At 46.4% G+C, this 26,729-nt stretch overlaps 1 protein-coding gene across 12 annotated transcripts in view; it reads right to left on the reverse strand.

Moving 5' to 3' along the window:
* Positions 1-3,913: 3,913 nt before the first annotated feature.
* Positions 3,914-26,729, reverse strand: part of ubr4 (ubiquitin protein ligase E3 component n-recognin 4) — a 37,985-nt gene continuing 15,169 nt past the window's right edge. For 5 of the 12 annotated variants that reach the window (XM_076042340.1, XM_076042349.1, XM_076042344.1 and 2 more), the window contains 47 exons: positions 26,441-26,674; positions 26,167-26,337; positions 25,882-26,064; positions 25,622-25,780; positions 25,293-25,445; positions 24,886-25,113; positions 24,627-24,784; positions 24,336-24,510; positions 23,906-24,107; positions 23,555-23,718; positions 23,218-23,434; positions 22,907-23,123; positions 22,355-22,387; positions 22,020-22,083; positions 21,782-21,916; positions 21,411-21,585; positions 21,168-21,299; positions 20,895-21,016; positions 20,615-20,726; positions 20,310-20,440; positions 20,043-20,220; positions 19,694-19,798; positions 19,198-19,353; positions 18,776-18,944; positions 18,428-18,632; positions 18,153-18,266; positions 17,818-18,027; positions 17,589-17,738; positions 17,253-17,480; positions 17,054-17,132; positions 16,708-16,944; positions 16,399-16,567; positions 16,081-16,225; positions 15,837-15,922; positions 15,636-15,723; positions 15,327-15,520; positions 14,991-15,230; positions 14,766-14,904; positions 14,328-14,453; positions 14,071-14,199; positions 13,631-13,977; positions 13,380-13,470; positions 13,199-13,283; positions 12,978-13,105; positions 12,444-12,828; positions 12,201-12,310; positions 11,980-12,117 (listed from right to left, as the gene is read on the reverse strand). In XM_076042340.1, the coding sequence (XP_075898455.1) occupies positions 12,109-12,117; positions 12,201-12,310; positions 12,444-12,828; positions 12,978-13,105; positions 13,199-13,283; positions 13,380-13,470; positions 13,631-13,977; positions 14,071-14,199; positions 14,328-14,453; positions 14,766-14,904; positions 14,991-15,230; positions 15,327-15,520; positions 15,636-15,723; positions 15,837-15,922; positions 16,081-16,225; positions 16,399-16,567; positions 16,708-16,944; positions 17,054-17,132; positions 17,253-17,480; positions 17,589-17,738; positions 17,818-18,027; positions 18,153-18,266; positions 18,428-18,632; positions 18,776-18,944; positions 19,198-19,353; positions 19,694-19,798; positions 20,043-20,220; positions 20,310-20,440; positions 20,615-20,726; positions 20,895-21,016; positions 21,168-21,299; positions 21,411-21,585; positions 21,782-21,916; positions 22,020-22,083; positions 22,355-22,387; positions 22,907-23,123; positions 23,218-23,434; positions 23,555-23,718; positions 23,906-24,107; positions 24,336-24,510; positions 24,627-24,784; positions 24,886-25,113; positions 25,293-25,445; positions 25,622-25,780; positions 25,882-26,064; positions 26,167-26,337; positions 26,441-26,674 (7,467 nt within the window). In that variant the 3' untranslated portion in view covers positions 11,980-12,108. Of the gene's footprint in view, positions 5,160-5,803; positions 5,967-6,064; positions 6,156-6,546; positions 6,772-6,874; positions 7,070-7,187; positions 7,314-7,400; positions 7,544-8,102; positions 8,217-8,310; positions 8,530-9,076; positions 9,177-9,284; positions 9,459-9,552; positions 9,744-9,852; positions 9,970-10,062; positions 10,171-10,305; positions 10,434-10,526; positions 10,615-10,728; positions 10,810-10,918; positions 11,117-11,218; positions 11,341-11,424; positions 11,599-11,704; positions 11,787-11,975; positions 12,118-12,200; positions 12,311-12,443; positions 12,829-12,977; positions 13,106-13,198; positions 13,284-13,379; positions 13,471-13,630; positions 13,978-14,070; positions 14,200-14,327; positions 14,454-14,765; positions 14,905-14,990; positions 15,231-15,326; positions 15,521-15,635; positions 15,724-15,836; positions 15,923-16,080; positions 16,226-16,398; positions 16,568-16,707; positions 16,945-17,053; positions 17,133-17,252; positions 17,481-17,588; positions 17,739-17,817; positions 18,028-18,152; positions 18,267-18,427; positions 18,633-18,775; positions 18,945-19,197; positions 19,354-19,693; positions 19,799-20,042; positions 20,221-20,309; positions 20,441-20,614; positions 20,727-20,894; positions 21,017-21,167; positions 21,300-21,410; positions 21,586-21,781; positions 21,917-22,019; positions 22,084-22,354; positions 22,388-22,906; positions 23,124-23,217; positions 23,435-23,554; positions 23,719-23,905; positions 24,108-24,335; positions 24,511-24,626; positions 24,785-24,885; positions 25,114-25,292; positions 25,446-25,621; positions 25,781-25,881; positions 26,065-26,166; positions 26,338-26,440; positions 26,675-26,729 lie in introns of those variants that run through there. The other 7 variants (XM_076042347.1, XM_076042342.1, XM_076042351.1 and 4 more) reach the window with 6 other exon arrangements.

Raw genomic sequence — 26,729 nt, forward strand, 5'->3', positions numbered from 1 at the left:
GCCGCCACTTCTGCCCCGCCAGTGCTGCGCAACAGTTGATCCGTCGGCGAGTGCAAATGAGGGAAACGTGTCCCTTCATGTGTGTTTTCGGGGGATGTGTGTGTGTGTGTGTGTGTGTGGTTTTTTTTTTTTTAAATCCTGAGCATCAACTCAGGTGTCGCTGTCAAAAGCCTGGTGCTCCCTGTCCATGTGCCATGTGCTTGTCTGTAAATATTTCACAAACGATGAACAGGATTTGAAATGAGCCTCATGACATTGACAACACAAAAAGCAACGCAACAACCTGTTTGAATGGTCTTATTGATGCATGAATGTATTAATTATTGCCATGCTTTCAGCACTTTCAAAGGGCCACTGTGGTAAGAATATTAAACATGTCAGTTATTGCTAACAATGTCAAATGAAGCCCTGTTTTTTGGAGGTGCAACTTTATTTCACATCTTTGTTAATACGAGCAATGAGGAACATCCACAATCAGGGACACTGCAGAACCATGGCGGTGCCTCTTTAAGTGGACCGGCTCCATATGTAATCCTTTCATTCGTTCCTCTTCTATACCCGCTTATTCCTACTCAGGGTCACGGGGGTCTGCTGGGAGCCTATCCCAGCTGTCTTAGGGCGAAGGCAGGGTGACACCCTGGACAAGTGGCCACTTCATCGCAGGGCCACATATGTAATCAAAAATGATCATTATAACTGAGTGAAAACCAATTGATTTTCTTTTTTTTTTTTTTTTTTTAATTCTCATTTTATCTTTCTCTCATTTCCTCCCAGAGATATTTATAATTAATCTTTGATGTGTATAATAAAAGATTCCTTTTCAGTATTGCACATTGTCGCAGTGGAATGGCGGCGTTAATCTCTGCTGCCGCAGCTGCCCAGCAGTGAGGCTTGATCTCGCCGGCCCCACGCCGGCGCCCTGATGGTTTTGGACATGAGAGCAGCTCCCAGTGTAAACGTCTCCACACTCCCAGCACATGTTCACACATCAGGCAGGACTCGCATTCACTCAAACAGACAGCCATAACCATTCAGTGGGTACCTCCCTCTCCCAAAGACACACACACACACACACACACACACACACACACACACGCTCACAGCTGGCTGACCTGCCTGCCGCTGGCCACGTCTCAGTCACACGCTCCCTTCCTGCCTGTGTGGAACGTGGGAGCCGCTGCGGTCCCGGGCTTCCCACACTTTAGTGTTCATGACACTGAGGCCGCGTGCACAAAGGAAGTGTGCCCCATCAAACAAAGATTGAGTGACCAGCGGCCCCCGCCCTCCCTCTGCCCCTCCCCACCCTCCCGACACACATACACACAGGAACTCAGGGCTGTCAACAGGGATTCCAGGCACACCATCTGGACCGGCCGTCCTCTTTTGTCAGCCAGTCAAGCATGGGACACGTTCACCGTGAGAATTGGAGTGGTGGAGACAGGGACGGAAAGTTAAACCACGAGAACCACTGGGTGGGAAGAATAAAGGCTGGAAAACTTTCAGGACAGTATGATAAAGACGATAAAGGTTCCAAGTTTCGAAGTTTCTTTCCATTATTATATTTTCACAAAGCAAAGCGCTCACAAATGTACAATGTAGAACTTTTTTTTTTTTTTTTTTTTTTTTTTTAAGGTGGATATTGAAAAAAGACAAAAGCTACAGCAGGAGGAACTGACTGTGGTGCATCTGTAGCGTTGATATTACATAACTGTTGATTGATAATTGTGTTCACGGCTTTGATTTTCCAAGTCGTGGATGATAAAGCTGCCGGCGTTTCGCGCAGGTTTCACAGAAAAACAATCAAAGTCCAATGGCATCCAGCTGGAACTCTTACGTCTCTATTCAGCGCTCGGTTGCATACTTCTCCACGTTCCCACCACACATCAGACCCCCGGCGGAAACAATACTGAGGGCATCTCTCTCGTCGGGGAGCATCAGCAGACAGAGACAAAAGGCCCCTCCTACCTGTTTGTTTGGATTGGGGTGAGAGAGGAGGGAGGGGAGGGGGGGGGGTCCATTGTACCATGTGAATTAGTCTAATTCATTCACATCCTATTGTCAGCATCCTGCTCTGTGATTGGCCAGACGCTGTGAGAACCTGCATCACATTAAAAATCGATGGGAAAAGTTGGCACGGGTTTATAAAGGAGGGACCTCTCGGCCAAATCCATAACTTGGAACGCATCTCGTAGCCGACTGACCGACTGACCGCCTGGCTGCCTGGACTGTTTGTTCGCAATGAGGGACCAAAACACAACGTAAGCTCCAATAGAAAACATCCCGCCTCCTCTTTCCTTTCACCAACAGGTGAAATAATTTAGTGTTTCCGCATTAGCCTGATGTTTGTTTCTCTGCCTTTGTGCTACTCAGGTTTTGTAAGATCTCGAGTCTGGAGAGGAAGTGCTCGCACGGAGCCGAGAAGATGCGCTCGGCTCTGGAGGGCCAACTGCTGGCGGGGGCCTCCGGCCCCGACGTGTGGGACAGGGCCGTCTCCTTCTTCTCCGTCAAGAAGGCCGTGATCTTCCACAACGGATACAACAGATCCTCCAGGGAGGCGCTGCGCCTCTTCCCCCGCGCCAGCGAGGACACGGCGCCGCTGTGCTGCCAGTGACCGGCTGGAGCTGAACGGGATGTACGAGTGGACGACAACTTGGCAGTTCCACAAATGAACAAACAGCGCTGCTAAATGCTGCAGATGGGCAACACTCATCACGTGGCTGAGATGAGATGAAAGTATTGTGTTGTTTTTTGTTTTGTTTTTTTTGTAAAAGGAGAAAAGCCATAACCTTTGTGAGCACAGGGGTGATTGCGTATGCCATTGCATACTTTTACTTGAAAATGTTTGATCACGTTTTGAGTGATCGAGTGACAGTGTTGTGTGTTCAAATGTGTTGCTGTGCAATATGTTTAAAATAAACTGGCACTGCTGTTTCCAGTTGAGGTGTGCGTCATATCCAGAGACCAGTTTCTACCTTTGAAATACACATTTGCCTTGTACGAATGTGAGTGGATGTTGGGTGGTGGTCGGAGGGTATGCGAGGGGCCGTTTGGCGCAGATTGGCTGCCAGTCTTCAGTCAGTCAGTCAGGCCCAGGACAACCGTGGCTACACATGTAGCTCACCACCACCAGTGTGTATGTGGTGTGAATGAATAAGGGGTTCACCGTTACACGCTTCGGGTGCCCAGAAAAACACTGTATAAATCAAATCCATTATTATTGTCATTATTATTGTCATTATTAACTATGACTCGATGCTTCAAAATTCTTGTCGAGTACCGCCCTCTGGTGGCACTGATCAGAATTAGTAAACCATAGAACGCATAACAGCCTTTGGGATACCAGAGAAACACAAGTGTGACTCTCAAGTGAAAATTGGATCAAAACAAGGTGACACCTAGTTTTTGCTTTCAGCTGCGTTCATGTATTCGGCCATCAGTCCTCACGTTCCAATTAAAACAAATGGGTTTTTCCAAGTCGCCTTTGTTGACGTTTAAGCAGCAAGTAACACTCAGTATCACGTTTGGACTCATTACGAATTTATTAATCAGAGGCTAAATTCCGAGAGCAGAAGACATTCAGCAACAGATGAACAGTGTAGCAGCGGGAAAAGGTGAATTTACAACAAGGTGAAGTCCACACCATGCACTCAGGGCACCGGTTCAACAGTTTGCAAACTTATCGGTTCAGTGGAGGAGAAAAAGACTCAGCGGCACCTCGTCTGTTTTAGGGTGTGTGTGTGTGTGTGTGTGTGGGGGGGGGTGGGGGTGGGGGGGGGGGTGGGTGGGAGGGGGGGGGGGGGGTTGACTCAAACGTGTCACTGGAGAAAACTTCAAATTGCTAGAATGCAAATGAAAAGTGTGCGACTCAAATGTGGAGCTGCAAAGGAAACAAACTGATCAAATCAGAAAGAAATCAGGATATAATGTAGGTCTTTTTTATTATTAATTTATCTGACATGTCATTGCAACAGAAGGAATCTTTCACAAGTCCAAGGTTCACTTTGTTACAAAGGCAAAGCTTTATGGAAAAAAAATAAAAATAAAAAATTGAATTCATTCATCATCGTTTCCCTCCCGTTCTCTTTTTTCGAGGCTGGTAAAACAAATCCTACGCAAACACACAAATGAAAAACGCCCCCTCCCGTCCAATCAAATTCCAGTTAGAATCTTAGAACCTACACGTAGAGCCGACAGCATGAACTCGTAAGAGGGCACGACAGCTCAAAACCTTGAAACCTGCTGCTGTTTAAAATAAGCCCCAAATGCAAACAAATTAAACCAAACACTCACACACACACACACACAAACACACACACACACAAAGGAAAACGAGATAAAATCAAATGCCACTCTGAACACATGGTGGGTCAAATCCCTCGTTTTAGTCAACCTACTATAAGAGGAGGGGGAGGGAGGGGCTGTGGGTTTGAAGCTTCCACTGTGAAACAGAATTCAGCAGTTACTCTATTAATAATTTATGTTTTTATTGATTCTCTCAAGCAGCCAATCTGTGAAGATTTGCAAGGTCCTCCCAAGACAGAAAATACGGTGAAACTTGACTTTTGAAGGTCGTAACAGTCGTAAATCACAACACAGAGGTGTCTGCAGACGCTGAACTCTGTCTTCGCTTCCAGACTAAAGCTTCTCACCAGCAGGCTCAGAGTGTGAATTCTGCTCCGGTGTCTTTCCCACCAACCTTCCATTGGTGCCGCAGCGTGCTGGCGGTAAAACGGTACACAGATGATGCCAAAAGTGGATGAAGATTATTTTTTTTTGTTTTGTTTTGTTTTTTTTAGACTACACATAGGTTTTTTTTTTTCTTCTCGCTTAAAGTTAATTTGAAGATGCGGTATAGAGAAGGGAGAGGTGAGTAAGAAGCACGGTGTGGATAATACGAGTGTCTCAGGTTTGTCTGTGTGTTGCTGTGGAGAAGGAGAGAGTCTTTATCGGTTGGTAGGAATCCCAGTATTGTCTGCACGGCCCGTGTGTGTGTGTGTGTGTGTATGTTTGTGTGAGAGAGAGAGAGAGAGAGAGAGAGATAGAGAGAGAGAGATAGAGAGAGAGAGAGCCAAAGGTGAAAGCCGAGGTCGGCTATCAGGGCAGAGAGTTCAACAAATCCTGGAGGAAGAGATCTGGATCCGGGATGTCAGAGAGGAGACCTGGGGGACACAGGAAGTGGTTTTTATCCCATCACAAATGCAGCAGCCCGTCATCACTTTGCCAAATTTTGATCAACAGAACAGGAATAGAATGCATCCCTTTATCCCACACTGAGAAAATCTGCACAATTACAGCAACAATATAGTGCAGAGAGGAAAAGAAGAAACATTTTATCAATTGAAAAGACATAAAGACACATTCTCCGTCCAAGGATGTGCAGAATGGAACAAGCTACCCATTGATATTACACAGTGTCCGACTTTTAGAACTTTTAAAGGACAACTTACAGACTGGATATTGGACAGACAAACTTGTGAGCACCACATTTAGTCTGAGTCAATCTTGTGTGTGCAGTTGCATGTGTAAGGCTGGTGCGAAATTAATAAGCGTGAATGTTTATGGAGTTTTTATTTCAATTGCTGCATTATATTGTCGTATCTTTTATGTCAATTGTTCTTTTTACGTTTATTGTTGTATTGTTGGGGACTACAGATGAAATCTAGTCCGGCATATTTACAGTGACCACTTAAGTAGTTTTTCTTAAGAAAATAAAGAAAATAGAATATTCATAGAGCAAGAAAGAAGAGTTGGATAATAAAGACCCGATAAAAAAAGCGGCATCCTGCCACCTGCTCGTACTGACCTACAACATCGAAGAACTCGGACACGGACTCAGCGGGCATGAATTCGTCCTGGAAGGTCCGGAGGACGCGCTCCAGCGCCTCGTAGATTGGCATGTCGTTGTGCCGGACATATTCTGCCAGCGAGAAGGACCAGCCCCCCTCTGTGTTGCTCGTGGGAACTTTCTGCGAGGCCCAAACAGAAAAAAAAAGAGGCAGCGAGCAGGTCAGTGGACTTTGGCCGTCTGAGGGCTTTATTCAGTTGACCTGAGAGCCGCACTTACCCGGAACATGTCGTAGACCAGATCCACGAGGCCCCAGAAGAGCAGAGGGCAGCGGTACACTGCGTACTCCTTTGGACCTTTGTCTGTGAGTCTGGGAGGCAGCGGGGGATGAAGAAGAGCTCTTTGAGAGGAACATTCAGAAATTCCTAGCATGAGCTACCTGACTTCATGCAAAGACTTGGTGCATGCAAGAGGAAGCAGAGAATGAAACCCTACAGTGCAGATGATTCAATAAACTTGGGGAAAAAAAGAGGTTTGAGTTGTTCTGATTGTATTACAAAATGTTCTGATTTTATTACATAACCTCTCTGACTTTATTCCAGAAACGTTTCTATTACAAAACTAACAAAAACGTGAAATCATCACCATTTGATGTTTTCATCTTGCTGAAGACATCAGACATTCAACTCATGCTGCTGCTAATAATAATAATAATATTAATGATACAAATAATAATAGTAAGAATAACAACAGCGTCCTACTTGTTGGTGCTGCTTGCTGAGATCTTGCGTGCGTGTGCACTGGTGAGCAGCCTCCGCAGGAAGTATATCCGCGAGGACATCCAGCGCTCCGGCGGCATGATGTGCATGGCCAGGACAGTGTAGTAGTGCGGCCCCTCCACCTCGTACGAGCTCTCCACCCACTTCTCCGACGGCTGCTCCTGGAAACTCTGCAGGTTCTTCTCCTCCCGAGACGTGGCCCTCGTCCTGGCAGCAGCGAGCGGGGAGAAGACGGGAGGACACGGGTGAGCCGAGTGAGCCGGGCGAGCAACGGCGACAGGAGTGAGATTGACGCAAAGACGCTGCTTACGTGTTGAGGACGTAGAGCACGGTGTGGATGATGTAGGGGATGAGGTGGATGTTGCTCTCGCGGCCCCCTCCCCCGGTGTCCATGCTGAACGACTGTTCTGTGGCGAAGCGGAGGAAGAGCAGCTTGGTGTCGTGGACGTTGAGCTGGTACGTCGGCTCCCGCTGGCCCGTGCACTCCTGCAGATATGTGTTGTGTCTGACGGACAGAGGGAGGGAAACCCAGCAGGGGGTGAGTTACTGGCGAAACACCACCGCAGGGTGTGTGTGTGTGTGTGTGTGTGTGTGTGTGTGTGTGCGTGTGTGTGAGATCCAACCTTGCTAAACATGTAGCGAACGCCGATTCGGGCACGTGCGGTCCCCACACGGGAAGCAGCCCATTGCACTTTGTGTTGGCGTTCTGGAGAGCGGCGCTGTCCCACTCCTCCCGTCCACGAGCCAGCCTGCACCCCGGGGGAGAGAGGGACACAGGAGGGTGAGGTCGGGTCAGGGATGGGGAGAAAAAGAACGACGGGCGGGCCAGGCGCTACCTGACAGCTGCCAGGTGGCAGTCGTAGTGGACAATGTTAAAGTGCGACACAGTGCTGTAGCCCTGCTGCTTGCGAGGCTTGTTTTCAAACTCCTCCAAGGAGACGCGCTTCGTGTAGGTGTAAATGCCCAGGACCTTGGTCGGCTGTGATGGGAGAGAGAGACGGAGAGAGAGAGAGGGAGCGAGAGAGAGAGGGAGGGGGAGGGACAGAGAGATAGAGGGCGGTGGGAAGAGAAAACATTACGATTGCAGAAACATCAGTCAGGACGTGTTGAACATATTATAGGATGGAATTGACAGTTGTTGCCTTGAATGTCTAATTAAATGTGATTAGACGTGTGATTTAAGAATGAATATCCAGTGGGTAATATGCTGCCATCATTACAGAAGTTGGATGATGTAATCACACGTGTTTTACCATAGAACTTTCAACAAAGCATCATGGTTCATATTTTAGGCTCTTTAAGACATTCAGGTCACACTTGGGATTCTCTCAATTACTTTTAATTAGACATTGGAAAGGGTTTTCATCCAACACCACAATGAAAACGTTCCCATATTTGTAAAACACATCTGTATGATTTTTATTTTCGTGGACTCTTAGTGACAGGAGAACAGTCAACATCGTCATTTCCTGAAACTGGTTCAATGGAGTGTAATGCAGAAATGAGTCGTGACCCCATGCGTTTGACTGTGTGTGTACCTGGAACTTGTAACCCTCTCTGCAGATGCAGCAGGTCAGGCCGGGCTCCTCGATCAGCTCCTCCATTTGCTTCAACAGCGACGTCTTGGTCACCACCTGACCCTTCTCATTGGTCTAAAAGGCAAAGAGCAATGGAACCCGAGATCAGACAAATACGCAGGAGGCGTTCAATTAATGCGACTTGAGCGCAGAGGCTGAACGGCAGTACCGTCATGCCCAGGGTTCCCAGAGCCTTCTGCCTCATGGCCATGGCCATGCGCTTCTTCTCGGCCCTGGTCTCCCTGCGCGCCGCCTCGATCTTCAGGTTGACGTCGGCGTGCTCCCTCAGCGCCTCCAGCAGGTTCTCCGCCAAGGTGCCGATGCCCTCGTCGCTGGATACCTGCTCCAGCTTGTGCAGGTTGGTGATTGAATCTGTGCCGATCAGCACCTGGGAAAAGACGGTGAGATCAGATCCAGCAGCTGTCGTCTTCTCGTAATCATGTTGAGTTGCAGGTATGACCTGCTAATGTCACACCTGGAGCAAATTGGCTCTGCGAATAATTTTTTTTTAAAACCTATTGAAGTCAATGGAACTGTGCACAGCAAATGTTTGCGCAACAAAAAAGCGATGGATATTTTTTTCGCTCTTGTGTCGAATCATATGAAAGTCATTAACGGCTGCAACACCTCTCTCAAGAAAAATATTGGGTGTATTCAAAAGATTTCTATTATTTTTTCTTTTTCTTTTTTAATCCAACCATCACCAGGACATCATCAGTTGAGGACGTAGTCGACGCCAATGTTTCTCCTTTGGCGCGACAGAAAGAGCCCCAAACTTCATTTGCTTAGCAAATTTTATATGCATATGCGCGTCGCGCCTGGTGTGTATAAACATTTTTTTTTTTATTTTTTTTTTTTAATCGCTGGCTAAACATTCACATTTTTGCGTTGCCTCTTGCCCAGTGTGAAAGAACCTTTAGAAGTGTGGAGCTCACCTGAGTGGGAGGATGCTGGGTGGCCAAACCACGCAGCAGTCGCAGGATGAAGGGCAGTGCTGGTCTGGAGAGGAACTTCTTCCAGACATCTGCATCCAGGCTGCAGAGAGGCCACAACACAAAAGTTCAGTGCCGAAAGGATTTTGTATTTATTCATTTGAAGACACATCAAGACGATCTTGTATCATGCTGCGGTGCGGAAACCTACTTTTTGGCATCTGGGATATGTTTCTTCATGTAGTCCAGAGCGCTCTGCGTGATTCCTTTCTGGAGAATGAGATCTTTCAGCTGATGGCCGTTGCTGTTGTTCTTGATCCCGGCGGCGATTTTGCAGAAACAGTCCAGAAACACTTTGTCGTCGGCGCTGTGCTCCTCATCGTACCTGGGGAGATGAAAGCCCAGGGTCAATTTAGCATTGAGTCACGGCGCCTCAGAGGTTTTAGGCCATCGTGTGCACAAAGGCGAGTGACGCTGACTTGTCGAAGCTGCAGCAGGGTTTGAAGCGCTCCACCAGGATCCTCATCTTCTCCAGCTCGCCAAACGACAGGTAAGGGATGATGCGCAGCAGACCCTGCAGCACGCTGGGGTTGGAGCGCACAAACGGGGTGTTGATCTGGTCCAGAAGCATGACCAGCTGATCTTTGTCCCCGGTCAGCAGCAGGTTGCCCTGCAGAAGGCAAATGGGTTGACGGTTAGGAATCGAGGACAAATGAAAAAAGTCAGGTCCGACCCGGATATGGCGGCAAAAAAAGTTTTAGCGTTTTAGCGACGGGCACCTTGTCCTCTGAAATTTCAGCATTGGCTTCATCCAGGATGATTTCCATGATGCTCAGAACTTGCTCTGCTATGGAGGCTCCGCCGCTGTCCTTGCTCTCCTGTTCTGCCACTAAAGCCTGAGAGAGGGACATCAAGACTCAGGGTTCACAATTCCCATTTGAAACCAGTGGAGAGTTGTGGTCATTTCTATCCCTCCCTGTACAACCCACCAGGTTCAGAGTTCCCAGCATGACGTTGAGCGTATTCATCTCAGGTTTGACCAACTGCTGCCTGTTGATTTTCACCTTCACGCAGTAGCTGAACAGCTTCAATAAAACCTGCAGGTTTGAGGGACGAGACGCAGAGTTCAGACGCAAAGTGCACAAAAGCTCTATTTTGCATTGCTTTAATAGGGAGACAGATTTGCAAAAAAAAACAAACCGTACAAATTCAGAAGGATTAAAAACTCTCACCGTGAGCAGGTGCCGTCCTTGCTTGAAGTCTTTGATTCCAGACAGCCTGTTGAGCATGCACTCCAATCCTCCACACTGGGCCATGACTCCGGCCATCTTGTACACCTCCTCGTCGTCCTCCTCCTCATCTGAGACGCAGACACAGAACAGGAAGTGAATCCCCTCAACTGTACAGCAACCTGCATCTGAGACATGCATGTCAAGGGAACATCGGTTCTGACCTGTTGTTGAGTCCAGTGACTCGATGAACTCCTCGGTGGCGTCTCCCAACAGACCTCTCATCCGGTAGATGATTCTCATTGGCTCTCCCTTTAGAAAAAAACAAACAAAAAAACAGCCTGTGATTATGAGGCCAATGCGGAATACCAATTTCAGCCCATGGAGAGAAGTTTCTTGCTCAGTGTGAAGTACCGATGATCTCACCTCATTTGTGGGGCACCAAACCTTCTTGTAGACCTCTGCCACTGACAGATCCAAGCTGATGATTTTATTGTTTACTAGGAGCTGGAAAAAAACAGAGCAACACCAGTAAACTTGCGAGACAAGGATGCACCTTGAGTGTCTTCAGGTGTACGAGGCTTGTGAAACCAAGAGGTTACAATGCGGAACTCACCTCCATGCCACTGTCGTCTTCCAGCAGCGCCACCAGGTCACAGTCTTGGCAGATCTTGTTCTTGATGTCCCTCATCAGGGGGCCGATGCCAGGCTCATTGCTGCTGTAGGGGTTTCCGGGCATGCGCCCCTGCAGGAAGTCCTCCTGCTGAGGATCCTTTTCCAGGGTCACAAAGAACTCCGTCACCTCGTTCTCCTCCTGATGACAACACGCACATACAGACACACAAAGGAGTTAAAGACTTGTTTTAAACGTCAAACACTGAGGGCGTTCTGGGACATTTGCGACAGAGTCACTCACGGGGTAAATGATGCTGCACAGCCTCTCGAAAATGAACACGGGCGTCCTGTAGTCGTCCAGGTTGTACCGCTTTGCCGTCTCTATGCAGACGGCCATGAAGGCTTTGGTTTCAGACTCCGTACCTGTGAACAGCACACACCTCTGTGAAGACGATGCTTTAAATAAACACAAACGCCCGTCCAGAGGGAACTCCGGTCAGTGCGGACCTGTTGTCATGTCCTCCAGCATCTCCAGCAGCATGTCTTGCGTTTCGTCAATGAGCTTGGTGCGCTGCACCACCAGCTTCCTCAGGCAGAGGTAGCCGTTGAGCACCGTGCCGACCAGCCGGCTCTTGAAGTGCCGTTTGATGGATTCCACCTCCACAAAAGAAGAAAGCAAACCTGCGGGAGCAACAAATGCACACCAATTACAACTGTAATGTTCAAACGCAGGCAGCAGAATATTTGCAGTGCACATGTGATCAATAACAATTGAATCGAGACTCACCCGTCAAGCTCTTCAGGGCGTAGCCTTGTTGCAAGTCTGTGCTCAGCGTTGCCTCCTCCAGAGCCAACAAGTTTGCTATTTCCTGCATTGAACAAAGACATTAACAACACATTAACATTTTTTAATACTCACAAAAATGATCAACAGAATTAAAAGGGCACTGGTGAAGATTTTATTTGAATTGTGGACTGATAAAACCGCGTCTGCAGCTGTTTTATTTGTTATTTCTTTTCTGTATTTTTAGTTCTTTTGCTCCATTTTGGAGGATTACCTTTGTGATGAGGTTGCCGATGTACGGCAGAACTCCACGGGCGGCCAGGTAAACCTTCCAGTGTGTTGGTTTGATCAGCTTCTGGTACAGACCCAAGTACTCCACTGCGCACTCTCCAGCGACACTCAGTTCGTCAAGATAACTAATGAGCACAAGCATTTTATGAGGGTAGATCAAAGAAAGTCAAGATAACTACTTTGCTGTTTATACATTCGAGGCTCCTACCTGGTGAGCAGATCCAGGACCTGCTGCTTGCGGCTGGGGATTGTAGTCAGAGCCTCCACGATGGTGCAAGCTGCTTGTCTGGCTGCCTGCGTGGCCGGTGTGAAAAGGACCTGCGACAAATACACCTTGACTGTCACTAGCTTTATTGACTTCACTGGCTTTATTTAAAGACATTGATGAGAAAACCAATGACGGCAAATGAAGGCCGGAGCAGGCTTGCAACAAATAATCTAAGCTGTGTACCTGTCGCAACCAGTTGTTGTGGCTCAGTTTGAGCAGGCGAGGGAAAAGGCCTTCTCCTTTCCTGGACCTCATGAACTGCTTCCACTTCCACACATACTTCTCCAACAGATACTGTCGTCGCAGCTCTGCCTTCCCCTGAGGCTTCGACACAACTTCCTGACCTGCGGTCATTGAAATAAACAGAATTGTGAATGGCGGAGAATGTTCTCTTTAATATCTGAACGTGTATAAAAGCAGTTAGTTTGCAGGACTTGCCTCTTGCGGGGAGGCATTTCTTCCAGGCTTCATATGAAGCTTTGGGGTCCTTCTTCAGCCAGAGCTGCGCCTGGGCATGTATTTCATTACTGTAGGGCCTCACTGTGGTCAGAGACTCAATAGCAGCATCCTGTACGTGAGAGAAAACAAACAATTGTTTAGGAATAAAACATGAGACAAGCGAGTCAAGTAGGAAATGGCACAGTATTTGCATAATGGCCAAAATTGTTCTATTTTGTGCTAACTATGGTATCAAAACTAATGTAGTAGCATAAGGACCTTGTTTTTCTTGCTGGTGGGAGCAGGGGGCTTGATAAGTTTCTGAAGGATTCTCAGGCACATCAGTGTGATGTTTTCCACCACAACAGGTGTCTTTATATTCACGGACATGAGGAACAAACTGAGGGCTGTGAAGACAGAAAGGGAACATAAGTTTCAGAGTTTTGCGTAAAGAACCATTTTGTTGATGAATCAGGTTTGGCAGAGAGGGAAAAACTTACCACATCGTAACCGTAACTCCCAACATCCTCCCTCTTTTGAAATTGAGTCCGTTAGCAGCAACATTTCATACTGCAGGTTACTGACCTGTATGGATAACATCAGCATGGTTAATATTAGAATACATGCATTTTTTTTATTTGGTTATTGTATTCATATATGAGTGCAACATGGTGGTCATACCAGGTCAGGATTGGCCCAGTGGCCTTTCAGAGCAGCAGACACTTTGGCGATGATGAGGTCATTCATCTGCTGAGTGGCCTCTGGATGATCTCTGTCGAAGGAACATAAGGAAGGTTAATAATATTATATAATAATATTTTCTATTTTTTGGAAAAATAAAATTGTGAGTAGATGTGCAGGACAGTTTTATGAAGCATAACAAAAGAAAATACTGTTGTTTTCAATCTTGTTGGGAGGAAAAACAAACGCACCTGGTGAGGAGACAGACCAGCTGGCGCACCTCCTCCCTCATGGCTGCGGTGCCTCTGCGCAAGTTGTACTCAAAGAGTTCACGGATGAGGCCCTGCAGGACCAGAATCTGCCGCAGGGCCGGGTTGGTGGCCAGCGCGCGGAGCAGAGTGATGCAGTGTCCCGTCACGGCCGAGGCGCAGCCGTAGCACTTGTTGGAGGAGGTGTGGCCGCAGCCCAGCACGGAGAGCGCTCGGTACTGGCTGGCTGTGAAGGTGGGCTGGTGGCCACTGCTGCGAGACGACTTGGTGGCTGCCTCCCTCTGCTGCAGGTCGTACTCCAAGAGCTCTTTACGCGACGCCAGCACTTTCTGTAAACGTAAGGAAAACACTGCGGTCACGCGTGTGCACGCCATGAAGGGAACACGCTGGGAAAAGATGATCCGTGTCCTCGCTTCGCTTGCCTGTATGATCTTGGAGAGCTCGTCGAATGATGTCTTGCAATCGCCACTGTACTCTTGAGCCAGTTGCTGAATGTATCTGTTGACATTTGCAGAGGATGTGCCAAGACCTGCACCTGCTCCAGTGTCATCCTAGAGATAACAAAAAACAGAACAGTGACAATTATTTAGGCAAATCAAAATTTCTAAGGAAGCATGGAAATACATATCACATTAAAATTTCATCAAGCGGCACTGTTCAGACGTCTCCTCCGGCTCACCTGAGGTTTCTCTGGTGCTGCTTCATTGACTTTAGACAGGAGACTCTCCAGCTGAGGCCGGTGGCCCATGAGCTGGTGATACACCCGATCAGCTTTGTCCAGCAGCGTATTGATGTTAGTCACAGCCTGCAGGGACAGTGCACAGTTACCTACAGCTGCATGATTAAAATTCAGTTCACTCTGACACTGACTAGATTTAGAAAATGCAGTTGATATTTGAGCAGAACACATATCGGATTTAAATGGTGTGAATAATAAGTAAGTGTGCAAACCAAATCAATTGTCAGCACTATTTAATGCCCTTGTAGGTTAAGTTAAGCTTGAAGATATACAGAACAACAACTAGAAGTTAATCACCTTTATGGACAAAAAGTATTGTTTCGCTGTGCAAATTTAAACTCCATTTTTTTGTTTAATTTAAACAGAATGACCGCTCACCTTTTTCCTGTCTTCCTCATTCTCAATGGGATCCACGGCACAGCACGGCTTCGCGTATAGCATGAAGTCAAAGCGGGCATATTTGCAGAATCCACAAGCATTGCACAGGAAGGGGTCTTTTTCATCATAGTTGATCGACCTAATTGAAGAAACCACAATAGTATAAAAATTCAACTGCGGCGCCACAAGAAGTGTTTCACTACCATTTTCAAACCGGCTGCTCACCTGCACTTATGGCACTGATAGACGTTCTCACCGCAGTTGCCACACACACCAGGGTTGGCCGGCACGGAGGCGCTGCAGCGTGGACACTGCAGGGTCTCTGTGGACGCCTGGTAGTTCTCGTAAAAATCTGAAAACTCAATCATGAGGTTGGACGCGACAATGGGCAAGGGCAGGTCAATCTTCACTTCCGTTTGTCCCGGGGTCAGCTGAACCTTCTTAGCTTTGTGCCAACGAGCAGGCCTAACATGAAAAAAAGAGAGAGATTGAGAAATAGTGTTGACAAGAGACAAAGAGTGAAATGTTGGATGCAGCAGAATTCATTTTCATGAAACCTACTTGTTCTTCAGCTCCACGATTGCCTGCACAGTCCGGTTGTTGTAGTAGAGGTTGATGGTTCGCACCATTTTTGTGCGCTTCAGGTCACCGATCTTCACGGTGACTTTGCTGATGGTGTGGCTGCCAATGAGCTTGACGACCTGCTGTGTGGTGGTGTAGCGAGTGTCGACTTTGATGGATGACAGCTTTATGTTCTGTTGAGCAAAAAGAGACAATGTTAAGGTTAAGACCACTTTTAAGCTTCAATGGCGAGAAGATTCTTTCATATTCCTCGTTGACCCTGAGCAGGTGACACTGTGTTATACTCACTGAAAACGGAACTTCTGGGTTGTTGCACACCAGACATGGGTCACTCTCCAAGAAAAATCCATCAAACTCCACCAATCCAGACAGCGTGCTAAAGAAGAAAAAAACCATTGTCACTTCTTTGTCATGAATGAGTACGACGTTGTAATTGCATTACTTTTGTTCCTGATAAAGACAATCTTACTGTCTTGAGTGACGACTTACTTGTAGATATTGGAGTTGGGGTGATTTGTCAGGATATGATTCTGTGCCCTCAGAATTTCCACCGCTTTCTGAGAATACTCCTTCAACTAAAACAGAGAGAGAAAAAAACCCTCATAGACATGTGACGCAATAACTGGAACTAGTTATCAGATTTAAAATAAAATGACCACTCTTTACAATCTTACTCTAAACCAATGATATTTTGTGATAATCCAGTTATGTTCCGTGAAACCTGTGGACAAACCTTTTTCTCTGTTTGAGGTGTTTTAAGGGAGAAGAATCCAAGCAGGTCAACAAACTGGGCGGCTTTGCGTCCATATGCAGGCAACTCAGGCCAAATGGCCCAAGTTAATTCCAACAGCATCTCCTGCTGAGATTTACTGGAGTTCCTACAAAGAGATGGACAAGCAAATGATGCATTTTTAGTGTTGAATAAGTACTCGAAATCACTCACACTCAAAAAGCGTTTCTCTTAAAATTAAGTAAGACTACCATGCATACATGTTGGTACCGCAGATAAGTCTCCCCGTGCAAGTCTGAATATAAAAGAGATCAACGCTACCTGTAAATATGAAGAGCCAAGCAGTGGGCTTGCCAGCGGACAGCAGATGAGTTTGATTCCAAAAGGAAGCAGCGCAAAAACTGGATGAGAGTTTCCTTGTCTGCAAACTTGTTGAGCTGGCTAACCAGAGCCATACACAGCTGATCCTCTTGGCTGCCGACTCCATCACCTGTAGTCAGTGAGCCAACATAAAAGCCACCACGTTACAAGAAATGATCCATTTGTATTTGCCATCAATTCTTTCGACATGTTACTTGTGCAATTTTCTGATAAGTACAAACTAAAAAAAAAATTCATTCATTTACTTACCATCTTTGTCTTTCTCTTTGTCCTCTTTTTTGCTTTTCTTACTGGACGACTTGCTCTGAGAGGACTGCGATGCCCCAGTCTGTCCAGAACTGCCAGAGCTACCGCCAGAGAAGGACGAAGAGGAGGAGCTGGCCACCACTTTACTGCCACAGAGGGCACAGGAGAGCAGTTGCAAAAGCACTGGTGAAACACCCTCGTCCACCAGGAAGCTAACTTGCAGCAGGAAATACAGGACAGCTGCGTGGAGAAGACGGTGGAAAGAAGAAAGGAACAAGATGAAGAAGTGTTGTCATCGATGAGGAGACTTTTTTTTTGGCAGTTCCTAAATTTATCTTGCAATACGTACAATCATCCTTCATGCAGAACTTCTGCCAGTTGATTGTCCTCTGTGTTGCAATCTCTGCACAAGCTTTCAGATGCTCCATCTGCAACAAATTAAGACGCATTATCGTTACAAAACACAGAATGAACCGATCTCCAAAATGAAAACCCTGTGAAACCATACAAGTTGCTGCAAAAAGGACACTCGCAAAAAGGACACTCACCAGACTGATGAGCGTGTCATACTGGAGTGCTGAGCCAGACGTGGCTGTGACTACGCCTGCCCTGAGGAAGATGCCCTGCTCCTCCAGAAGCTTCTTGATGCTGCGCACGTGGGAGTCAAGAGTGTGCAGGTCCCTCAGCTGCCGGTACTTTTCCTTCGAGCCGCAGATAAACAGCAGCAGCTTCCTGACTTGTCTCCTGACAAACGGCGTCTGCTGAATCATCAGATACTGGGGAAATGGAAAGGTGAAAATCAATAGGTTACATTGAGGCGGACCTGTCAATACAGGCTGAAAAGGTAAAACAAAAAACAGTAGTGATGATGAACTCGTGCTCACTTCAGAGAGATAGTAAAACCAGGAATGGTCAAAGACAGGAGGTGGAATACGTGGGTTGGTGTCAGCAATCTTCTTGATTTGATAGGGCAGCCTGAGCACCATTTCAGTCAAAAGCTGAGAGTAGGCTTCAAACACATCCGCAGCATGTCCCTAGTATGAAATAAAGACACAGTTGTCAGAGCCAAGACTCAAACATTATGAGGTACAATCATTTTCTGTGGTCTGCTACCTTGACATATTGACGCAGGAAGAAGGGGCTCATGTCAGGGGGCGATGAGGCCGTGTGTGGGCGGAGGAGCTGGCTGGCAGCTACAGGCTCTTCTTCACCCTGTTGGCTCTTCCAGAACTCCAGAAGCGATTTCAGCACATGGAGACAGTACTCAATAGCTCCCAGGCTGAGCAAGGCCGTCGCCGTTGCATTTGAAATCAGCGAGGATGACTGGAAGAAAAAAGAAAGAAGAGGACGCAACTGGAATGAATGAAGGATTCAGTCTCAGAGACTCTGCACTAATAGAAGTAAGCAATGGATCTGTTTGAAAACAGTTGAACTCAAAGACTGTGTACCTCAGATGAGGACTTGGAACCGGACTTGGTTCGAGACATGAAGACGCTGAGGAGCCTCATGATGACCAGGTGGACTTCATTGATGGAGCTCCGCTCATTTTTCTTGGAAACATCCTGCAGAGCAACAGCATTAATAAAACTGTGAGAACTACCAACATGTTTTCCTAACAGAAGAGGCGAAACATCTTCAACGTGGCAAAAACCAGTTCAGTTGTCTCAACGCAACTCTTCTACACGTCTACCTAAACTTTTTTGAGGTAAAAGTCTGATGTTACCTTCTTGTGTATGCCAAGCTCAGCAATGAGCTGTGCTAGCAGTTCATCCAGAGCCCCTTTATCCTTTTCGTCCTCACCGTCCAGGTCAGAGGTCAACATGAGGATCACCTGCATGTAGGGGATGGCTTGGACTCCGCCAACATTGTGGAGCTGAGCAAGGTGCTGAAGCAAGCGCTCCAGTAGCATAAGACGGACCATGTGCAGCCTGGCAGACAAGACAACGTACAAAAACACACATCAGGTTGTTTCAGCTTCCAATAGGTCGGGTTCATCCTAAAATCTGGGCTGCCTGACAGAAACTAACACAATTCCCTCCTTTACCCCGTTGGTGTGTTAATTATGTCTGACCTGTTGCTTGTATGGATGTCTCCCTCCGTCTCTCCTTCTCCCTCTGAGCCTTCGCCTTCCTGCTGGGCTGTTGTCGTGCTGATGGCTCCAGTGCTGGAGCTGACACTGCCTGGCCCGGCAGGGTGGCCCTCCACGGTTGTGTCCCCATATGCACTGCTGCGTCCAGACACTGAAGAAGAGACACATGCACAAAGACAAATGCAACTAAACAACAAGAATGCACGGGTTGTAAATAATAAAGAAGTGATTAATCTGAAGGTTTCTCCAGACAAATTTACATTTACATTACATCTTAGATTATTCATCTAAGAATCTATTCTCTGGCTAGCACAAACGTAGCATCGTTCATCTGGTGTTGTGTTCAGGGTCATTTGAGGGTTGTTGGGGTTTTTCTTTTCTTTTTTTTTGCCTGAATCACCCACCACTGTGCTCCCCAGCTACAGAGTCGATTGCAGAACCTCCACTCTCTGAGCCCACGCTGCCACCGTGCTCAGCTGGGGAGGTGCGCAGTGTGGAACCATCAGTAGCAGCTGTGCTGCCCTCATCATCTGATGCCGGGGCTGAAATCATAGCAATAGCTGTAACAGTAAATACACCACGGTCATCTGGCCAGGATACATAATCTTAGTCCATACTTGTGCAATTATAACTGCATCCAACTTTACAAGCAGTACATTCACAACACTGCCATTATTACTTCTTGCTATTCAGATTCACCATTATTAAATACAAACAACAACAACCAACATAACAGTATCACAAGTGGATGGATCTTTTTAATACACAAGAAATGTTTTGGATCATTAAGAGGAAAGAATTGGTATGCATTTCGTCAACTGCTGGACCATAAAAATAATCATTGAAAAATAAAAATTCCCTCTGGCTGACAACATGCCACCGCAGAGGTGCTGTTGTTACCTGATGCCGTTGTATCGGAAAGTGTGCCAGCATCCAGTGAGGAGGAGCTCGGAGCCTGGCCAGACAGGCCAAGGCTCTGAAGGCCAAGAGCACTGCTGCTACTTCCTGAGATGATCAGAAATAAAAATCACATACTTAATCAGAAGTCAGCTCAGTATAAATAGCAAAAAAAAACAAAAACAAAAAAAACAGCTTGATTGTTCTTCAGGACAAAAATAATGATATTGACCTGACACTAAAACTAGGTTGTATGTGTGCTTGAGTGAATGTGCCTGGAGAATGTGCAAGAGGCAAGAGAATGTGCCTGGAAATAAAACTATTATTGTCCGTAATAAAAGAAGTGACAAACCTTGCTGATCCTGCTGAAGGCTGAGAGCAATTGCCAACTCAACCATAGTTTCATCGTCTGCATCAGGAGGGATGTCCAGCATGGGGGGAAAACCTTCAGCCCCAGCCAGCAGAGCTTCCAGAGGAGATGGGTTCCCATTGTTGACATTTTCTGCCGTATCCAAGACCATTGACTCCGACTGGAGGAGATACAATACAAAGCTGCTGGCTATCCGATGCTCTAACCTGCATTTTAGTGTCAACCAACATAAACAAAAACTTTGCTCACCACCATTTCAAAGTCCCCGTGGTCAACTTCGCTCTGGTCCTGACTCCCTTGTCTGCCCTCCTCTCCCCCAGTCAGCACCGAGGACTGCATTTTATCATCTGCATCATCGTCATCATCGTCATCCTTGTCTCCTGATGAAATAAGTAAAACAACCTTTATTGTAACCTTTACTGCATCTGGACTAAAGAAGTAACACTCAAAGCTAAGACAATGTTCAATATGTGTGATTGTGTCTTGTCAAGTAAAAGAAACATTTGGGAATGTGCTCCTGAATTCAACTGTGGCTTTGAATGAGGCCAACTTACCCATGGGTGTGTTGGATCGCGGGGGGGACGGAAGGGTGACATGACGCCGTTTGTTTCGTGGTCGAAGCACTCTGATGAGAGCCTGCTTGCACGCAAAGCTTACAGCTGTGTCCTGAAATATTGTTAAAAAGCAGTAGGATCAGCTGATATAAGTAGGAACACTGCATAATCTCCGGTTAGCAGAGTCCCACAACTAATCTGACAGGTCATCACTCACAATGTCAGTTGCTTAAAGGCTGATGATGGAGTTTCGAGTGATCGACAGATGGGTTCAACTTACTGGACACAGCAACATCTGCATGTAGATTTTGGAGGCGACATTAATGTAGTCCAGTTCACAGGTGCAGTATGCGTGGATGATGTCCACCAGGGCGTTAACAGTTGCCTCGACGTGAGTTAGTCCTAGACAATAGGCAAGTAGTAGACAGTGGTGTTAAAAAAAAAAAAAAGAAATCACACAATGTCTTCATAATTAGGCAGACTATTTGCATATGTAACATTTAAAATATAAATAAATTAATTACTTAATTAAAAAAAAAAGATTTTTACATACCAGGTAAGCAAGCAGGAGCAAGAAATGCATTCTTTGGTTTTAATGCGTGGAGCTTCCAGAAGTTATTAATGAGCTGTGTGATGAAACCACAGCTTTCACCATCCACAAGTTTTTGCCCATCATCGGTTATATCTGTATGGAGAAAAAAAGAACATGAATAAAGACATGCTAAAAAAATGATACAGCAAGGAAATTACGTTACATAATTTGATGCAATGTCCAAGATATTCATTTGGCCCTTACCAGAGTCATGGTGTGACGACTTTGTTTCTGTGAAATGCACCAAGTTGTTGGGTCTCATAATTGCAATGGAGCGGGCCGTGATCACAAGCCTCTGGAAGACATCAGGGTCGAGCTCCCTGCCTTCACGGCTGCAGCCGTTCAGACACTGCACTGCATTACTCAGCAAGGACTGGTCCTGGTGGAAAGAGGATAGGAAGTGACACCTCAGCTATTTGAAAGCTGATTTTACCCATTGTTTCTTTTCCCTTTTTCAATCACTCTGGCTGTCAAAACTGCTAAAATTACTATTGCAATGCCAGATATTTTTAGGCAGCATATTGCATTACTTCGGCTATGTAAAAATTCACTTTCCAGAGAGACTACCGTTTTACCTTGTGGTTGTGGTAGGCTGTGCGACTGGTGTGCAAGCTTGCGAGAAGTCCCTTGGTTTGGTGCTGCACACCTGCAGGGGTTGGCATGGACAGCAGGAGGGTGGCCAACTCCAGAGCTGCAGCCTTATTCTTTTCCTGTTCAGATATACAGATAAGCAGTCAAGATTGCTCACAGAAAACGTGCTCAATATATATATATATATTTTTTTTTGGAAAGAAAACCATATAACATGTATACCCTTTCATTAGAAGAACCAACTGCAAAACAGCTTTCCAGAACCTCGAGGGAGCTGACAACCAACCTGAAATCAAAGAAGCCCATCAATAAATCAATACACCTCCAGGTAAAAGTAACTTCACAATGCAGCCAAACAAACAGATTTAATTTCAACTGGGTGCAATCAGTGCTGCTTTAAATGTGAGTATATTGAATGCAAGGAAATATGTTAAACTAGCAAAAGCATACATGTGTGGTAATAATGTATGGCATGTTCACAGTCTCAAGTATGGACACACAAAGCAACATGCATGCACAAAACCATACAAACAAGCAGAGAAAGGGCAGTTACTAACCGGTCCAAGGTTGATAAGGACTCAGTTTCACAACTTTTTTTAGCAGTTTTTTTGGGAGCAAAAGAAAAAGAACAAAAACAAAGAGTGAGGATCACAGAAAGAAACAAGTGAAATTAAATGATTCAGTTGAACATAAGAGAAGCATGCAAGAAACAAAAAGATGACATCTCAATAGCCATGCAATATATACACTCAAGGCAACCTAAGCCTCAAATGTTACACGTTCAGACTCAGTCTCAACAACTCCTGCTACGCAGATGGACACATGAAGGGTTAAAAAACGCAAGAAGTGTGTGAGATGGATAAAACCTTGCACACTGATAGCACGTCTTGTTAACATGTGAGATAAGAGGAAAAATGGCTCGGATCATTCGTTCCACACCAATTAGTATTAAATAAAAAATAAATAAATAAATAAATAAATAGAAGAACTCAAGTTAAGACAGTGCTCAAAGACTGCAGAACCATCTGATCAAATCATGTGTGATTACATGAAGGCTTTAAAGAGGCCAAAGACCTGTGTGAGTGTGTGTGTATGTGTGAAGCTTATACCTCTCTAGTACACTGCCACCAGTGGTGGTTGGGATGGCTGTCTCTCCATCAGAGGTACCGTTGCCTTGGTTGAGGTTGGGACTGCAAACGTTGTTTACGGAGGCAGAGGAAAAGTCCTCTGGTGGATCTTCCGGCCAGCCAAACTGCTCCTTGGTTTTGCCGTAGATCTTGATTGAATCAAGCATGGTGACACCAGCTGGGTCGACGGAGGCTCCAACTTTATGGCAAAAAAAAACAAACAGAACAATGCATCACAAAGCAGGTTCCTAAAGCAGCTGCAGATCGGATGCAATCCATGCCAGCGCTCTTACTGAAGATGGACAGTTTCTTGTCGGCCTGCAGGGCCTCTTCTCTGGTGAAGGGAAAGTCGAACCAGCGTGCTCTCGTCAGGTTTATCTGCATGGTGCGGCCAAACACCTCCACGTACGAAGGAGCCCTCTCGATGGCCTGCGTGCCCACCTGCACACGCATGCCCGTCATCACCATCGAGCTGTTGTTGTTGACTGCTTCCACGGTGAAGCCGCCGGGCTGCGATGGAAGGAACCAGGTTTGTGTGAGGCAAACTCACGCATTGACAAGAGGTATCTTTGTATATTGCTTCTTGCATAGGCTTCGATTAATTATGTTTAAGAGCTGGAGGGTCCCTACCTTTGTGTTGGCCACGTACATCCCAGTGGAATTAAGTCTGTGCTTAATTTGTTGTCCGTTGTAGACCTGCAGCAAGTCATTGCCTCCAAACTCTACTTCTGTCAACTGCTGGTTGTGTTCAAAGAAGTCCACTGGAAATGTCACCTGACTGGAGGTCCGGGTAGCTGTGGGGGTAGGGAGAGGGATAAATAAAAATCCATCAGTTAATATGAAATAATTAACAGTCACACGATCTTGACCTTAAACTACTACTAACTAACAAACTAAATAAATAAATAAATAAAAATTGTCAAGAGCATTATTCACAGTTCTTCACAGTAAAGGGATCATTATGCCAGAATGGCAACTCACTTGTAGCCGTAGCTTTGCGCTTGCGAACTGGCTTCAGGATACTGATGCCGCAGCTGGGCTGCAGTGACGGTTGCAGCCAGTAGGAGGTGTTGTCCACATTGGCCATGTAGATGCGCAGGCTTCCGTCCTCACACAGAAGAATCATAGTAGTACGCTGCTGCTCATTACTGGCTGTGTGTCGGATAGCCACCATATCTTGAATCTACAGAAAACAAAATAGATTTTAACTTTAAAAAACAGAAACATTGTTCGCATAATGGAATGTGTTATATTCCAAGTTTATTAACATCATAACCAGGAGACTGGTACTAAACTTCTCATTTGTAGATTCTTTAACAACTTTTATTTCACTCGTGTGCATCGTTACTGTCCCAGATAAGACATCACTTGTGTTGTGACTTAGCAAATGACTCCAGTAAGTAGCCCTGACCTTTGCCTTGGCTGGCAGTGTTTTAATCTCCTGGATTAGGAAGGTGTCTGGTTTAACCATGATGACCAGCGGTATGCCAGTTGTCTGCTGCACGCAGCACACCAGGCCTGGGTGGTTCATGACTTCCGACCATTGGCACAGAGCAGGTGACATCTTACTGCTGCCGCCGTTGGAGCTGCAGGGGACAGAGCGGCACGAAGGGAATCAGTGACTTGGTCAAACACAGTTGTTACCCATTACATGCCGCACATGCGGTGGTTGTTAACCACTTAAAACATTGGGAGAGCTTACCCTTTGACGTTGATGGGAAACAGTCGCTGCACTTCAGTGGTGCTACGGCTTACTGTAGCAGCAAAGGACTTCCCTTGGCTGTAGCTGAAGAAAAGCATCTGAAGCACATGGGAGTAATAGACGGAGACGCCGCCACCGGCTACCTGCCCGTTGCTGTCCTGGAGTTGCAAAGAAAGAGCAAAACTTGAGATTTATGCCGCTTCAGGCAAGAAGAACAAAATTGTTTAACGAGGACTGAGTATGGAGTATTGATGCTTACCTTCAAGTCCTCGTGGGTTATCTCCAATACATTTGTGACATAGAAGGGGCCATGCTGGGCACTGCTGGATTCATCCATGAGTTGAGTGTACATGTAACCCGCTGAGGACATGATGGCAATGACACTCTTTCCCTCTTCATTGAAAAGGAATGTAGCGTCACGGATTTTGGAACTTGGCAGCAAGAAGTAGTACATGGGACTGAGGGCATCCACGGACAAGTCATAAATCTGTTTAAAAAAAAAAAAAAAAAGAAGACGCAGAAGCAGATAGGGATGAGTATGACAAGTTCAACAATGTTCATTTCACATACAGCAAGTAGGACAAATAATATTACAAAGTCAAAGATATTTTCATTTAATAGTAAGGAGGCCAAGTAGATTAAAAAGAGTGTTTTGTTTGAACGTGCCTTGACAAAGTCAGCAGTGATGATGGCGAGCTCGGTCTGGGAGCCTGGTAGCCAGATGGCTTTGATGATGAAGTTGCCTGTAGCCAGTTGTGGGTGTAACACCAGATGGTCCGACACAGAGCCTGTGCTGCTGAACGTTAGTACATGGCAATCCTGGAGAAGGGAAGAGTAGTCAGATATTATCGTTCTGCCATATACAACAAAAGTACTTATTGGTCAATAAAGAAGATGCTAATGTGGACAGATTATTATTATCTAGATCAGCTATATAGTGGTGAAAGCACAGCTTCTGCATTCTTATTCAACGTCCAGGATGCTGGTTGTCAGACCTTGAGGCCGCACACAGCCAGGTAGTCTTCATTGCAGGGGTTTCCAGTGAGGCTCAGAACAGTGAAAGGGACTGGAGCAGAGGCCAGTCGGGTCAGTGTCAGCTTCCTCTTGCTGGAATCGGCCTGTTTCAGCAGGGTGGAAAGCTGCAGAACGGTTATCTAGAAGGCAGAAGAGAAAAGGAGCTCAGTTAACATAAAACATTATGAACGTGCGCTGAAATAGACTAGAGGAGGCTGGAGGAGGAAACTTTGAAGAGCACCTTCCCCTTCTCGTGGCTGACTGCGAGGTGCTGGCGGCGGCCATGTGGTGACGAGAGGACGCACATGGCGACACGGCGCAACACATGCGCGCTGATGAGCTGGCGGATGGTTTGTCCCTGGTCACCGCTGTAGTTCATCCGGACATTTTCAAAAGCCCCTTCCTGAGAGCCAAGTGTGGGCACCTGTAGGGAGACATTTCATGACATATAATGTTTAATTTTAAATAACTTTTTAAGCTCTGAGTAAAGTGGGTGTTTTATTCCACACAGTCAAAGTCTTCGCACCATTAACTGGTCCGTCATTTCAACAGTTTTGTCTTGAGTGTGCAGTTCGTTGAGGGCTTGCTGGGCACGGCTGCTGCTTCCCACCGCTGACGCCTGCTGGAAGTTTGTCTGGATGGCCTCCATGAGGAACATGAGCATTTCCAGAATGACCGCTGCAGTCGACGATGCCGTCTGTCAAGAAGAGCATTTTGTGAATTCCTCACCAGTGTAAAAAGAGCAGAGCAGGAGTTTTGGTAGCAAGGAAGAAGAAGGACTGCACAACATGTGATCTCACCACTTGCACCAGCAGCTCTTCCTGGCAGCCCTCAATGTTCTTGCACACGCTGCTTTTCTTTGGTCTGTCTTCATCACCTGGCTTGCCATCACAGATGGTGACCTTGCCTTTGTCGGCGGGTGAGGCGTTCTGGTGACGGATGGCGCTGTCGGGCATCCGCAGCTCACTCTGGAAGGCGGACGACTCTTTGAGGGTGGAACCCATGCCACTGCTGGGGCTGCGCTTGACCAGGGCCTGTGGACGGCCATGGCAGAAAGAGAACAGAGTGAGAACAGCAACACTATTGGCA

Source organism: Nelusetta ayraudi, unplaced genomic scaffold (assembly GCF_046127955.1).
Source record: "Nelusetta ayraudi isolate G7.1 ecotype Tasmania unplaced genomic scaffold, CSIRO-AGI_Nayr_v1 ptg000070l, whole genome shotgun sequence".
In the NCBI taxonomy this organism is placed as follows: Eukaryota; Metazoa; Chordata; class Actinopteri; order Tetraodontiformes; family Monacanthidae; genus Nelusetta; species Nelusetta ayraudi.